At 33.4% G+C, this 15,776-nt stretch overlaps 1 protein-coding gene across 5 annotated transcripts in view; it reads left to right on the top strand.

Annotated features, from left to right (window-relative positions):
• The window catches only part of LOC149806871 (ubiquitin carboxyl-terminal hydrolase 24-like), a 311,591-nt gene that overhangs the window by 78,579 nt on the left and 217,236 nt on the right, over positions 1 to 15,776 (top strand). For all 5 annotated transcript variants that reach the window (XM_089959015.1, XM_089959005.1, XM_089958996.1 and 2 more), the window contains exons 22-26: positions 975 to 1,087; positions 4,819 to 4,996; positions 5,457 to 5,555; positions 10,654 to 10,764; positions 13,439 to 13,483. In XM_089959015.1, the coding sequence (XP_089815141.1) occupies positions 975 to 1,087; positions 4,819 to 4,996; positions 5,457 to 5,555; positions 10,654 to 10,764; positions 13,439 to 13,483 (546 nt within the window). The remainder of the gene's footprint in view (positions 1 to 974; positions 1,088 to 4,818; positions 4,997 to 5,456; positions 5,556 to 10,653; positions 10,765 to 13,438; positions 13,484 to 15,776) is intronic.

The raw sequence follows: 15,776 nt of genomic DNA, 5'->3' as shown, positions 1-15,776 counted from the left end.
GGAATTCTTATTAAGCTCACATCAGATGTACATGAGCACTGATGCAAGAAAATATCCCCTATGGCATAAGATTTAAGCTTTGAGATTTGGATAATTTAAAAAGAACTTTCTCTCCTGAATATCATGCTTTTTTTCTCACACAAATGTAATTCATATTGAGATTCTTTTCTTTGCATGCATAATGAAACAATATAATGACATTTAAAATTCATTTGTATTATGTCTGTGGATTAAAATAACAATATAAAGGCAGCTCACATGTATAATATTTTCTTTATCATTCTATTAGAACCCTTAATAATACGTATTCCATCTCAGTGATAATGTCCAAATCCTAATAGTTATAGACAAATAGAAAAATATCCAGTACTAAGGTACATTCACTTGTAGATCTTTTCATATTAATATAGTCTCTGATATTGTACTGCACTTGTATTTGGTAAAAGTGCTAAACAGTAATTTCAACTTCAGCATAATGATTTCTGTCCAAAGGAGCATTTGCTTGAAGAGAAGTGTTTATTCTTGCAAACTATTATATCCATATACACCAGTATGTGGTGCCTAAAATGTTGCAGTTTTTTCTTTTATATTTTTAAATAACCTGTTCTGTCAATCACCCTAAATATCTGTTATTATCATATTACTCTTTATACATAACATTTACATTACCCATTGATTGGAAACCATTATATATTTCCTTCACAATCTTGTTTTGTTTTGTCTTTTTATTGCTCATGAACCACTTTTCATACAGGAATTATTTGTCACATGACCATATTTTGTGGCACTATATTGCCTTGCAGTGCTGGTGTGCGATAAAATATCAATCATTCAATCAATACTGACATTTGTTTCAGGAAGGCTAGTTACTCCATATTGAAGGGTTACTGATATCAGTGTTAGTTTAACTCTTTATTAAAGGATAGCAGGGTTAGTTACATTGTATAATGTGGGTTCACTATGTTTTATTTCAGGCTGCCATGCTTGGTGTAGTAGGCACAGTTGTTGCCAGGGCCATATCAAGTGCCACAAAAACTTTAACTGCTTCCATCGTACCAGAGGTGGCAAATATACCACCACCAACCAAGTATGTAGCCTCTTTTTTCTTTTCCTCAGAAAAACATATCATAGCTAAAAAAGAATAAGGGGAAACTTAGTGTGATAATATCTATTTTAGGCTAGGACTCATTTTCATAAACAGCCACTGAAACATTTCTTTTATAATTGGCATGGAATTTCATAAATCAAACTACATTTTCAACATTCCCAACTAAATTGTAACCTTTCATTCTAAAGCAGGTAAATTAATTCGTTTAATTATCTCCATGCCAATGACAAGCTTTGGACATATGGATGGACAGATGGCTGGATGTTCTGATATAGATGGCAAAGTTTTTGAAATACTAGGATAATAAAGCCATAAAAAATATATATATGTTTAACAGCTGGTGTATAATATGATGCTTAATGTGTAACTTCGAAGGCACAAAAACGTAATTTCAGTCATACAACCAAACACTTTAGTGGTTGTCAGGATGAAAGAAATAGAATATAACATGTATGTATACTAGAGTGAAATTTCAGTAGAATCTTATATAGGGGTCTCAAACTCAAACCACCCTGAGGGCCACATGAAAGCATTTTTGATGGCCCAAGGGCTGCACTACCTTTGTTATCTTGCATGAAACTTGTGACGCCAATCATTTTGTGGGTTACAGATACTGCTTGGCAGGCTGCATGCAGCCTGTGGACCACGTGTTTGAGGCCCATGATCTAACATGTATGCATATTAGGGTGAAATTTAAATAGAATCTAAAATGCATGCATATTAGAGTGAAATTTCAGTAAAATCTAACATCTATGCATACTAGTGTGAAATTTAAATAGAATCTAACATGTATGCATACTGGTGTGAAATTTAACTAGAATCTAACATGTCTGCATACTGGTGTGAAATTTAAATAGAATCTAACATGTAAAATTTCAGTAGAATCTAACATTTATGCATACTAGTGTGAAATTTCAGTAGAATCTAACATGTATGCATACTGGTGTAAAATTTATGCACACTGGTGTGAAATTTCAGTTGTTGTTGTAGGGTTTAACACCATTTTTCAGCACAAGATAGGCTATACATGGCGGCCAGTATAAATGGTGGAGGAAGAACCCGGGAAAACACCGGAAAGAACCACCAACCCATGAGAAGCTATTGGCAAGCTTTCTCACAAAACCACATTAGTCGAATCTGAGACTTGAACCCACGCAGACAGAGATGAGATCACAGTGATCTGTAATGGTGAGTGCTTTAGACCACTCGGCCATTTGGGGCCCCTTGTAATTTCAATAGAATCTAACATGTATGCACACTAGTGGAGTATAACATTTATGTATGCTGGTGTGAAATTTAAATGGAATTTAACATGTATGTATACTAGAGTTAAATTTCAGTAGAATATAATATATATACCTACCAGCTTGAAATTCAAATGGAACCTAACATGTATTCATACTAGTGTGAAATTTCAGTAGAAACTTACGTGTATGCATACCGGTGTGAAATTTAAATAGAATCTAACATATATGCATGCTAGTGTGAAATTTTTATAAAATTAGTAATTTTATGGTTTTGCTGTTCAAGTCATGCTGTTATGTATATATAATTTAATTATTTGTTTGTTAGATTTAATTTTTGTTTTATTCAATTCCATGCTATTGTAATGTAATATTGTTTACTGGACTTGATTTTTTTCTCAGAATTAAGTTCAGTTCTGTTTGACTTGATTGATTTTTTTTTTACATTTATTGATGCAAATACCTAATAATAGAAACATTGTATGTAGTTGCTGACCTTAAAATCAGTGACAGTTTTGGTAAACAACATTTTTTTGTTTTTTTTTAATTCTGTCTTAGAGTAAGAATCATTTAGTTGAGTCAGAGTCATACCTGGACTATGTGATGTGATGCATGTGTTAATTTGTAAACAAACTTCTATTTTTCCAGAAGTATGAACTTTTGATCCCCATCCGAGAATCTGTTTTGCGATTTAGTTAGTCTTATAACTGAAGTTATGATAAGAATTCTATCAGTCATGCCTTAACACTTGCAAAGTCAAGTTGTTTTATGTTGTGTCCAGGTTAGGGCTGAATTTTTGTTTCGTTCAAATTACTGAATTTCAAGTGATTGTTTTCCCTGGAAATACTGGTGCTCTAAATATATTCTTGGACATGGACATTTACAAAAATTTATACAGAATTCAAAAACTGTAACAATATTTTCTGTGATTCAACAAGAGACTGTTGATACACCATTACAACACTGACTGTTGCCTACGTCATTGCCTTCCATCTTGGATTTTCATTGGGATTTGAACTGTGATTCACTTAGAACTTTTCATTAATGGGACTTGTTTTTTAATTCTTGGATTACAATTTGGATTTAATTCACAATACCATAAGTTTTTTCTTCTTATTTTTTCACTTTATTCATGGGAAATAAAATATATGTTAATTTTTTCAAAGCTTGTTGTCTTCACTTTTTTCTGTTACTCATTTTAAGAGCATAGACTTGTAACAATGCAAAGAATAGTTGTATCAAATCTAATAAAGAGATAAGAATAACAAAGGTCAAAAGGCCTGCCAATCATATCTGCACAATCAACTTTTAAAATTTGAAAAGAAAAGGGTACATCACATTTGTGAATATTGCCATTACCCTGAAACTGATTAAAAGATAAAACTGACTAATGAATATCACTTTACAAGACTTGTTTAATTTGTATTATTTTTTTAGGAGTTGCTATCAGTAAGCATTAGGATCATTATTTCATTATATATTGATGTTTACATATTTCAGAGAATTTTCTTTTTAAAAAAATAATAAAAAAGATTTGATGTCATAACAAAAGTTGCAAATGTCATGATGTTGATTCCAGTTTCTTTGCACTTAGCACTATTTTTGACAATGAAATGTATCAGGATATAATTTAACAAGTTTAATTGGATTGTTATTAATGCTTAGCAAATAGATGCCTAATTTGGGGGTAACTTTTTATAAAAAATAATGAGATAACAAAATAACTGTTAAATTTTTTTCGCATCAACAATTGAAAAGAGGGTTACAAGTCCAGCACATGTTGTGATATAACTTAAAACAAGTTCTGACCAACCTATGAAAGAGGGTTACAAGTCCTGTACATGTTGTGGTGTAAATGTTAAAATACATTCTAACCAACCAATAAAAGAGGGTTACAAGTCCAGTACATGTTGTGATGTAACTGTTAAAATACATTCTAACCAACCAATAAAAGGGGGTTACAAGTCCAGTACATGTTGTGATGTAACTGTTAAAATACATTCTAACCAACTAATGAAAGAGGGTTACAGGTCCAGTACATATTGTGATCTAACTGTTAAAATATATTCTAACCAACCAATAAAAGAGGGTTACAAGTCCAGTACATGTTGTGATGTAACTGTTAAAACACATTCTAACCAACTAATGAAAGAGGGTTACAAGTCCAGTACATGTTGTGAACTAACTTTTGAAATATATTCTAACCATCCAACGAAAGAGGGTTACAAGTCCAGTACATGTTGTGATGTAACTGTTAAAACATGTTCTAACAAACCAATGAAAGAGGGTTACAAGTTCAGTACATGTTGTGATCTAACTGTTAAAACATGTTCTAACCAATAATGTTCTAACCAACCTTTGAAAGAGGGTTATTGTTTAAAAGAAGTATAATTATACTATTTACCTGGTGGCTGGCATATGATATATCTTTTACTCTTGTTATAAACAATATTATTATAACTTTAGATCCCAGAAGCAGTTGAACATAGAACGGTTGCTGTGGATAGCTGACCAGTATGTACTTTCAGTAGAAGAAACTCACACCAGTCCACGAACCATACTGCCTCATGGGGCCTCTTTCCAGGGTTACCAGATCAACCTGTTTGTCACATCTGAAACTCCAAAACAAGAGTTTATGCTTCTGGTGATTTTTTTTCTCTATATCTGATTTGTATATGGCCAAAATATGTACGCAGACATTATTTTCTAACAGGGGCAAATTTGACCTTTGTTTCATTCATTTCTTTGCCAGTCAGATGAGAACTTGTAAAAGAAAGGGCAGCTGGCTGAGACTTAATGCAAAAATATATAAAGAAAAAAGAATTTGTAATTTCTATTTCTGATGCTAATATATGGTTATAAACTTTCACAAAGGGAAATTCTATCAACAACACAGTTTTACTAAATAGCAATAAAAGCACACCAAACTGTGTCAAAATATTGTTTAGATTAAAATAGGAGACAGCCTCAAATTATGGTTTATTTGGTAAAACAGGTATCAGCTGCATTTTTATGAAACCTAAAACTTTAAAGTACAATCTAGTAAATATTCACTGCTACCACATATTATGAATTGAAATACATGTATATCATTGTTTTTCCAGTGTCACAGCAATGAGACCCTTGGAGGTGTGAGAGTCAAGATCTCATATAGATTGAGACAGACCCCAGAAAACATTCAGATTGTGGCACATGAGAAATTGGTTTGTACCAAATTAATTTATGACTTTGAACACAATATCTCCAGGCATTTTTTTTTTCATTTTCAAATAATCAGGCATCCCAGGAAATGGAATTAAGTTTACTGCTACCTCTAGGATTCCAAGGGCAGGAGAAGCTGCATAACCATGTCCTACAAATCTGAGGGACACAAATTTATAGAGACAAAGCAAAATACCACGTCACATAAATAATACTGCTAGAGTGGGGTCAGGGTTATTCGGACTGCTGGGTGGAACTGGGCACTTTCTTACTTATCATCATACTTGTTTGTTGATAAATCAACATGTTGACAAGCCACTTATGTTGATGAAAATGTAAAGTCCCAGGCCCATGGTCTATTGTTCTTACCAAATTTGACATGCTTATGTTGATGTTGAGATATAAAATAAATATGTATGTCAACAGAAGCCCTAGGTCCCAAATTGAACAAATCCTTCATTTTGTAATTGTTTATATTGACAAGCTGCTAGTTCTGACCCATACTTTGTTCTGCATTTGATGTTTCCACTGCTATCGCAAAAAGGCTTTTGTTTGGTCCTCCAAAGTTGACCTTTCATGGCAGCTTCAATAACACATGCACCAATCATCAGAACAAGCCAGCTACAATCTTCAATAAAAAGCAAACCCGCCCCCATCATTCGAAATCAGCATCAAGCTTGAATAAATGCAATAGAATCTGATCGATTGTTGCATTTTCCTAAGTGTTTGTTACATGTTTAAGTTTTTACAGGTAAAAGGTAACTTTATGATAGCTATCAACAGTTGTGTAAAATGCAAATTAAATTAACATTCTCTTGAAACTATATATCTGGCATCAAGTTAAAGGTGGGACTTATAGTGAAGGTGATTGTGAAATTTTTTATTTTGTTCACATGTTTTAATTTCTCTATCAATAGCCTCATCCCATAGGTATCCTCAGCAAGTTGAGGTTTGTCTAAGGCAGACCAAAATCTAGGCCAATTTAAGTAGATGTACATGCAGCGTGTAAACAACAATATATGTCTAAATGCTGAGGGTAACATTGAATATCATAGTGAATGTTTTAGTGACACATGTTTGTTGTCTATGGGATATAGATCAAACGAGGACTACTATATCTTTTATGTTATTTGTGTTTTCTGATGGGATGTGATTGATGCATGAATATTCTAACACGTGACCTATACTCAAATTCATGGATTTTTCATATGCATATACAGCAGGGTTTGACACTTAACTTTTTTTAAGTAGGAAGCCCGCAGGTCTTCTGCTTTTGAAAATGGGAGGTCCTCATGACTGATAGAAGATCCATTTTGTTTACGGTTATACTTACTGAAAATATGTGTAACCTATACAATAAAATAAAACACGCATACAAGGTTGTTATTTTATTACAGTTTACATTTAATTTGCCAACAGTTTATATGCTTTGTTTTGTAATGCTGACAAATCTTGTGTGTGGTATTTATTATCATCATCAAATCATCATCATCAGCAGCAGCAGCAGCAGCAACATCACTGATGCGCCATCCATTCCAATTGCAACAATCTTTTTCATCCATTCATTCCCAGAAACTTCTGACATAAGACTCGCTGTAGCGTGACTGTTGGTTTAATTTTCTACCTTGGGTACATTTTCTATGCCAGTAAAGGGAGTTTAAACCTTAGAATAGATACTAAAACATCGAATTAACAATATTAAATAAACTAGAACTAATCTAAAGTTAAATTGGTGTTTAAAAATTTACGATATTATAGATGGAATGGATCTAAATTTTGATTTCTATCTTAATATTTTAAATTTTTGGTTTAATAGTTTAAATTCAGTAGTATATAAAGAAAGTTAATAACATTTACCTTGCACTCAAAAGAGCACATACAATTTTTGCCTCATTGTTAGACATATCAATGGAGCCATCACTAGTAACTGACAAAAACTGACTGAAGGAAATAATACATTCATGCCAACCCCCAAGAGATATAAGTAATTATTATTGCTATTATAAGTGGCAAAAAAGTATAATTTGGGCATAACAAGTGTAATCTATATATTACATGCCAGAATTACAGCACGAATGAGAAAGACACAATTTTACAACTAACCTGGTTATGCAGCTGGTAAAAATTCTTGTCACAAAGGGCAAAATTCATATAGATTAAAACCAGAATACAAGCACAAAATATACTGAAATTTTTAAAAATGTTCAACACTCACTTCAACTAGTCTACATGTGTAACTTTCACTGAATGATCTTGAACTGGAATTCTGCAGTGATCACGGTCAGGTGCTCAGAGTGATGTATTACGTTACACTTATATTCTTCCTTTAAAGTTTGTAAAGCAGTGTTGATTTGTCACTTTTTCTGATATGACATGTTTAGAAGTTTGAAAAGATCCATCTGCTCTAACATTTCCATTATATAACATCCATAGAGTGGCCGAGTGGTCGTAAGTCCTCTCCGTTACGGATCACTGCCATCTCACCTCTGTCTGCATGGGTTTGAGTCTCGGATTCGGCCAATGTGGATATGTGAGAAAGCTTGCCAGTAGCTTCTCGAGGGTCGGTGGTTCTTTCCGGGGATTTCCCGGGTTCTTCCTCCACCATTAATACTGGCCGCCATATATAGCCTATTGTGTGCTGAAAAATGGCGTTAAACCTCACAACAACAACAACAACAACATATAACATCCATAACTCACGCTATAAAGCATTTCGCTTAACATCTGGTGCCATTTCCTTTAAAAACATTGGTTCACTAACTAACTACATGATTAATAAAATGAATGTTAGGCAAAGAAACCATGGTGGGTTTTTTTTCAAAATGGGTCCTATTTAGTTGCTATTAATATCAAATAAGGAAAATACATGTATGATTTTCTTACGCAGCAGTCACCTTTTTAAATTTATGTGTGGAATTAAAGAGATAATAATAAAATGACAAAGCAATTTTTATTGCTCTATTTTATTTTATTTTTTAATGTAGCAAAAAAGCATAATCTGTATGTAGTTTTACAGAAAATGTAATTTGGTGGGGGAAAAAGTGTAACTATTATGCCAAAAGCAAAATGGATGGCATGTATGAATTGATATGGCCCTGTTCTGACCCTACAAGTATTGACAATAGCCCTGATGATAGCATCGATGACAACGATAATTTGGATTAAACGGCATATGCATGATCTTTGTTTGACTTCATTTTGCTTTTGATTTTTGCAGTGATTGACAAATTTACAATTAAAAGAAAGATTTATACGATCATAAAACATGGAATAAATATATTTTTTATATCCACAATTAAAATAGCAGGCCTGACAGACCACCCACCTTTAGGAAAGTGGTGGTCCTTATGAAAATCTGGTAGCCTCTGGCCAGCGGACCAGCATTTGTGTTGAACTGTGTACAGTACTTAATGCATTATGCATTGTACTACACAAAGATAAGTTGTCATTAGATAAAGGTTTTTGTCCACATTTAGTCACAATTTTTAATGCTTTATTTTCTCTTAGTGTAAATCCTACTCACTAACAACAGGTTACCTCTTACAAATTTGATTTGTATGCAGGTTTTTTTTGCAGTTCTTCACCCTTTCCCCCAACTGTAGCACCTCTTTCGACATCAGCTGTTGAGATAAAGGGTAGTACCTTAAGCGAATATTTCCTGTAATGCATTTTTATGACTTGTGCAAACTTCGTCCTTCCACCTATACTTGTCTGTGTGTTTGCTTGGCATCAGTCTAGTTGCATATGTTGTGGTGTTGATGAATGTACACTTAAGATAATCAGAATTTAGATTTACACCCATGGTTAATATCCTATGCAGTGACCTTTCCAGTGGTTAGAGTGTCCGCCTTGGACGCATTGGGTCGCGGGTTCAAACCCTGGCCAAGTCATACCAAAGACTTATAAAAATAGTACTAACAGCTGCCTCACTTGGCACTCATCATTAATAGCTAGTGTTAGAACTGGTGGGCCTGGTGTCAGGATAATGTGACTGGGTGGGACATCATGCTACATGTCTGCAGCATGATGCCCAGTGCTAGACATCACTATCAACTGCCACACTGCAGACATTATAGCAATATGACTGAAAAATTGTTAAAGCTACATTACAAATCCAAATCACATAACACACACGTCAAATGTGCAGGCATGTGTATTGTGCAAATGACATCATGTAATGGTGCTTTGTATAAGAACCATGTGGGTATCAAAACTCCTACTACAAGAATTACACATATCTATATGGGCATCATTATTGAATAGGGACAGAAATAAGAAATTTAGAGAACAACAACAGTAGTAAGATAAAAGAAAAACAAGATACAACACAGCGATGCAAACACAACAAAAATATATACAAGAACCGCAACAACAGCTATACTTTATTTGAATATATTGAAATAAAATACACTTAATTTGCTCAAAAAAGTTTCATTCACAAAAATATTCATGATGCTTGTGGTTGTGATAATGACAAGGATGGTTATTATTATTATTATTATTGATAATGTTAATATTGAAGATGGTTATGTTTGTTTTGTACAATGCTGGACAGAATTTTCTTAAAAAGTCAAATGTTAATTATATTTTGGCTTGCTTAAAATATTATTAAAAGTCATGATTCAGAAATATGGTATTTCTCTAATGATAAACCCCAAGTTGGGAGTGGATGCTATCTTGTAATTGCAATAAATCTGGCAGAGACAGGAGGCAGTCATGTAATTGTGAACCTGCCTTGTCAAAGTTATAAAAAGTGGGCAGTTAAATTATTGTTGGAAAAGTTTTTCACAGATAAAATTTGCATTTATTTTGTAAGATTTGACATTGAGCATGAACTGATCATTAAAGTAATAAATTTGATGTCATAAGTCATGCTTAGTGGAAAATATTTCATTGTTAATAAGAAGAGATAATGAGTTAATTGTTGCATGTAGGGGACTTTTAATTTTCATTCCAACTGCAGGACGAGATGATTGGACATGAACCTGTTTTTTATTCTGATCTGCTGACAGTGGCTGAATACAGTTCTTCTGGTTTGCATTATTTTGGTAATATATATTTTCTTTCAAGAACATTAATTGTAACACTGTTTTATTACAGCTGGGCCCCAGCAAAGACCAGAAGCTTCTACACCAGTTGGACTTTGAGGACAATCAGATGGTGCAAGTCCGACTTGTCTCCTCGTCCACTTCTTCAACACCCTCTAAGGAGGTACGGTAACTTACAAGTGCATAATGCATACTCAACTGTGGACATATTAATATGTTAGCAGATTAGAGTTTGCTTTGATATTTTACTTGTGATTGGAAGTGAATAGTGTAGACCTCTGATCTGCCAGAACATTATACATGAGCAGATATGTAGTCTACAATGATTGCAGCTTGGTGGGGATTATAAAGGAGTGGATTTGGCAGATACGTTTCACTGTCATATCCCATTATCTGCATGTGAGTATAGCAGGCATGGTTTTTGATGGTTTTACAAATCAGTCATCATCTGCTTGCAAGTATAGCTGAGATGGTTTGACAATTTTACAAATCAATCATCATCTGATTGTAAGTATAGCTGGTATTGTTTGACAATTTTTCAAATCAGTCATCATCTACATGCAAGTATAGCTGGGATGGTTTGACAGTTTTCAAATCATTCATCATTGAAAAAATTATTTGCTCACAATCAGTTTATCAAATAAAGTTGTCCATGAAATGTTAAGGATGGCAGACAGAGCTGTCACATTGATCCTTTTTTGGGTACATTACATATTAGCCAAAATACTTGCCTTGCCACATATTTGGATCCTCAAAATTAATAAAAATCTAAAAGTTCAGCACTGAAACACATGTCAGACTTGGAGTGACTGTCAGATTATCTCGGACTTGGGATGATCTAGTCAGATTATACCAGACTTTGGATGATCTATTCAGATTATGCAAGATTATGTAATTTTTCAAGTAGTCTGAGTTTTCTCTTACCTTCCTTACCCCATTTTTGATATTTTAACAGCAAAAATGTTAAAATATTTAAAATGGGCATGTGAAAAGTCAGAGAAAAATCATACTCTCTGCCAAGTGAATTGTTTCTTTTGGGGCTAATGACTACATACAGATTGATTTTATTTGTGTTTTCCCATCTGTTTCACTAAACTAGCTTTGAATGGAAAATGTGCTATTTTGTTTGGGTATTTGATTTTTTTTGTGTGAAACATTTAGATCAAGTTTTAGTTAACTTCATTATTGAGATTCAAAGAGGATCCAACAAAAGATGAAATGATCATGTGATCTAAAAATTTTAAAAATGTTATGGTTAGTAAAATATTTATGTGACTGAATAAGCAAGAAAGTAGCTGTCTGAATTCTGATTTGCATTGATTTTTTTATTTTTCCTGTCTTTCATTATGGTAAATATTTGCATGTCAGACTTTTTGGTTGGTCTGGTCTTTGGCTAATTCGAACCTAGGCAACTGTGGGTTCTAGTGGTTCTGGCCCAGTGAGACAAAAGTGAAATTTTCAGGCCCTGTATCAATTGCGTCAGATTGGTCCCAACTGTTTTGTAAAAGCTTGCAAGTCAACCAATGTACTTGCAGTTTGATAGTAAATGCAACTTGTGCAATGAAGATCTGTTAAAAGTAAAGCACATGCAAACCCTTTTCTTAATATCAATAGTTGTTTGTCATTGAAAGATTGATTTTTTTGCTGAAAGTGTAACTGAAGATAGATGCCTATAACTACTTGATACATGTTGAAATGTATGTAGCTAATAAATTAACCAGCATACAGCTGACAGTGATGGATGTTACAGCTGAAGCAAAGATACAATAGGTGAATGTTCATTATGGTTCAAACCAAATGGGAATTTCTTTTCTAACACAGTGCAATGATTGTGTGGGAGAGTCTGTTTTTTTTTCAGATAACGTATAGGATGTGGTTTGATGTATTCAAAAAGCTCTGAATAATTCCTTAAATTTGGGAGTTACATCTTTTAGAATACATGTATGTAATAGAAGATTACACTTTTTTCTTTTGTTCACTTTAAAAAATAAAAAAAACCATTAAACTTGATATTGCAAATATTGAAGGCAGATGAATTTTTTCTGAAAATGGACTGTTCTAGAAACTTTAAAAGGACAGTAAGCAGTCTGTCTGGTTGTTTACAACATATTACATTTTGCCCATAGATCTTAGATGCAAGGACACTAAGAGAGATCATAAAATTCATCCATTTTGACTGCAAGAACAGACTTAAAAGACTTAATTATTGTCATCATGTTTTTGTTTAATTTTATGTTTGTTTTTTTGTAATCTTGTATGTTTTTTTTTGTTATGTAATATTGTAAAGTTGATAGAGCTTCAAAAGATTAGGCACAGTACTAAGTCCACATTATTATTATTATTATTAATTATTATTATTATTATTATTATGTTTGAAATGTGAACAAGATGACAGTGTTAGTCACCACATGGAGACAGTTAAGTTAGAAATGAAAAATTGATGAGTGCAATGACTTAATTTTGTTCATTTTGTATACCCTAGATGCTTTTCATTTTGAAAATCAGTAACCAACCAACTTAAATGCCAGTACTTATTGATTTAGCTTCATGTAAAAATTCATTTATATTGCCAGTGTTCCCTTACTGGACATTTTAAAGTGCTTGCATCATGGAAGGAGAAATTGTGAAGTCAAATGAACAACACTGTATAGCCTTGCTATCATTGAAATGACTAGAAGGATATGAATATATCAAGTTGAAAACAAGATTTAGATTCTACCCACATATTGAAAACTTAAGTGCCTTTTAAAAATAAAATCAGATATGTTGAAGTGGTACTGATGCTTGATAAGTAATGTCTTGTAACCAGTAAAACAGTGACTTTGCTTTTATTTCAGCCCATGCCAACCCCAAGCTCTAAACAGACCTTTGATCTCGAACAGGTAACTTATATGTTCACACTTTGTGCTTTTTGATTTAAGCATACATGGTACCCCAAGAAGGACTTTTAAAAAAAAATATATATATATATATATATGCCAGACAGGGTTCCTATGATAATGGGAAAATGGGAAAAAGTCAAGAGGAGGAAGTTCATTCTCGACTGGGAAAGCCCTTACATTTTGCAAATATTGACGAAAGTGTCCAAAATAATCAGGGTGATTCATCAGCAGTCACTTAACACAAAAAAGTACTTAATTGAATCATAATCAAACTGATTGTAAGTTCAAGTCAGCTGAGATTTAATTGCTGTATGGATGCTTTGGGTGCTTGCCCTCAGCGTATTTGTATAGTCATTCCAAGCTCTTGGGCAATCAAATTGATCTGGTAGACTGGTTACTTCTTAGTCTGCACCATATTGGCAAATTTTCATATGTGTTGGAGAAAACCATTCTGCCAAGTATCACACTGTGCAAGTACATCGGCAATATGTGATCTCAGTAAATGTCAGAGAAAAATAATAAAGCTTATCTACCCCAGTTCCCCTTTTTATTTGTTGATTTAGCAAAAATGTGATAAATCTTTGCTGATTATTTAGTCATTCGCATTGTTAAGTAACCTTTGACAACTCCAATTCGCCTTTGCAGTTAATTTTATTATCGGGCCTTGCTTATTAAGTAGATATCTACTGACTGTTGGGGAAAATTACAATCTAGAATCCCATGTTCTGGGTGTCCTTGACGATGACTGCATTAAATATGCCATCCATAGTTAGATTACATTAAAAGTAGCTGTTAGGACATCAACCAGATATAAAAGGGCTCAGGAAAATCACTTGTTCTCTCATTCTTGCCATGTAAAAATTGGTTATTTTAAGGAACACTTTGCAACTTACTTGAAAATGATCAATTAGTTACTCCTAATTGTTAGTCCAGAACCTGTCACAAAGAAAGCAGACTTTGGAAACACTTAAAAACCTTAGTGTCAAACCTGCATCAGGCGCTAGTGGTTTTTTAGTAAGAGCATAAATAGTGTAGTGATAAGTGTACTGTGTGGAGTCAAGTGATGACACAGATGAGTATATTCTTTCAAGGATGAATGAATGGAAAAAAAACTTCCATGACACCTGCACTAGTGGATTTAAAACAGCCCTTTACAAAAGCAGAGTTAATTAACATTTTTATTTTGTAAATTCCAACGAGTTACATTGAAATTTATATGAGTTTCAAAAAGATGCTTGTAAATTCAAATTAGATATCTTGTGGGTTAGTATATAAATATATGTCTATTTCAGATGTTATGGGAGAGTGTTTTTTAATTAACGTTCAATAATGGTAACATGTGAACCTTAAATGATATGAATTTCTTCTAGGAAAAACATGGAACTCTTTTTTTAAAAGTGTAGGAACTGTGGATAGAGTGATCTCAGTACTCTAACAGTTTATATGAAAATGATGCTAAATTTAAGTTGCATTTACAGGTGACTAATCTACCTTGGAAGTGCCCTTCATTGGGTCCCAAGTAAGTTTACTGGAACACAAATGGAGACGAATACACAAAAATAACAAGATACAGTAAAAACTGAATTGTTTGACTGCCTAGTTCCTGATAAATCATTTGGAGAAATTGCCAGTTTAACTGACTGATGTTGTTGTTGTTTTGGTGGGGTTTAATGCCATTTTTCAGCACATGATAGGCTATGCATGGTGGCCAGTATTAAGGGTGGAGGAAGAACCTGGGGAAAAAAAAACAACCCATGAGAAGCTACTGGCAAGCTTTCTCACATACCCACATGGGCTGAATCAACTGACTGAAGTTTACAACAATAATAAATTGTTTCCAGTCTTAAAACAAGTTCATGTGATCCAGCCAAACCAGTGAGATACTTTGCAGTATTTGAAATACATGATATATCACAATTTATCTGTTAATGTTATCAAAAGCACATGTATATGTATTTTGTGAAAGAATGTTACAGTGGATGTACAAAAATACATCTATTGAAACATGATTTAGGGCCATGTCACTTGTTTTAATATAGTGAAGGCATGGTGTCTTTCAGCATAGTCAGGAAATTTTATAGATAAAATCAGCATCTGTGGTTACCAAACATTGTAGATGGCTTGCACTTGTGGTGAGGAAGGACTCTATTGATTTTGGGTTTAAAGGTGAAAGGTCACAGTGACGGAAAGAAAAATAGTTTCCACATAACATTAGTTCTACACCTCGGACCTGTATCAAATATTGTAGAGCTTGTACTTTGAGTACAAAAGAAGCCTATTAATATTGAGGTAG

This window comes from Sinohyriopsis cumingii, chromosome 1, assembly GCF_028554795.1.
Source record: "Sinohyriopsis cumingii isolate HCF-2022 chromosome 1, ASM2855479v2, whole genome shotgun sequence".
In the NCBI taxonomy this organism is placed as follows: Eukaryota; Metazoa; Mollusca; class Bivalvia; order Unionida; family Unionidae; genus Sinohyriopsis; species Sinohyriopsis cumingii.
Note: the sequence above shows the minus strand (reverse complement) of the source record. Positions and strands in the feature narration are given on the sequence as shown.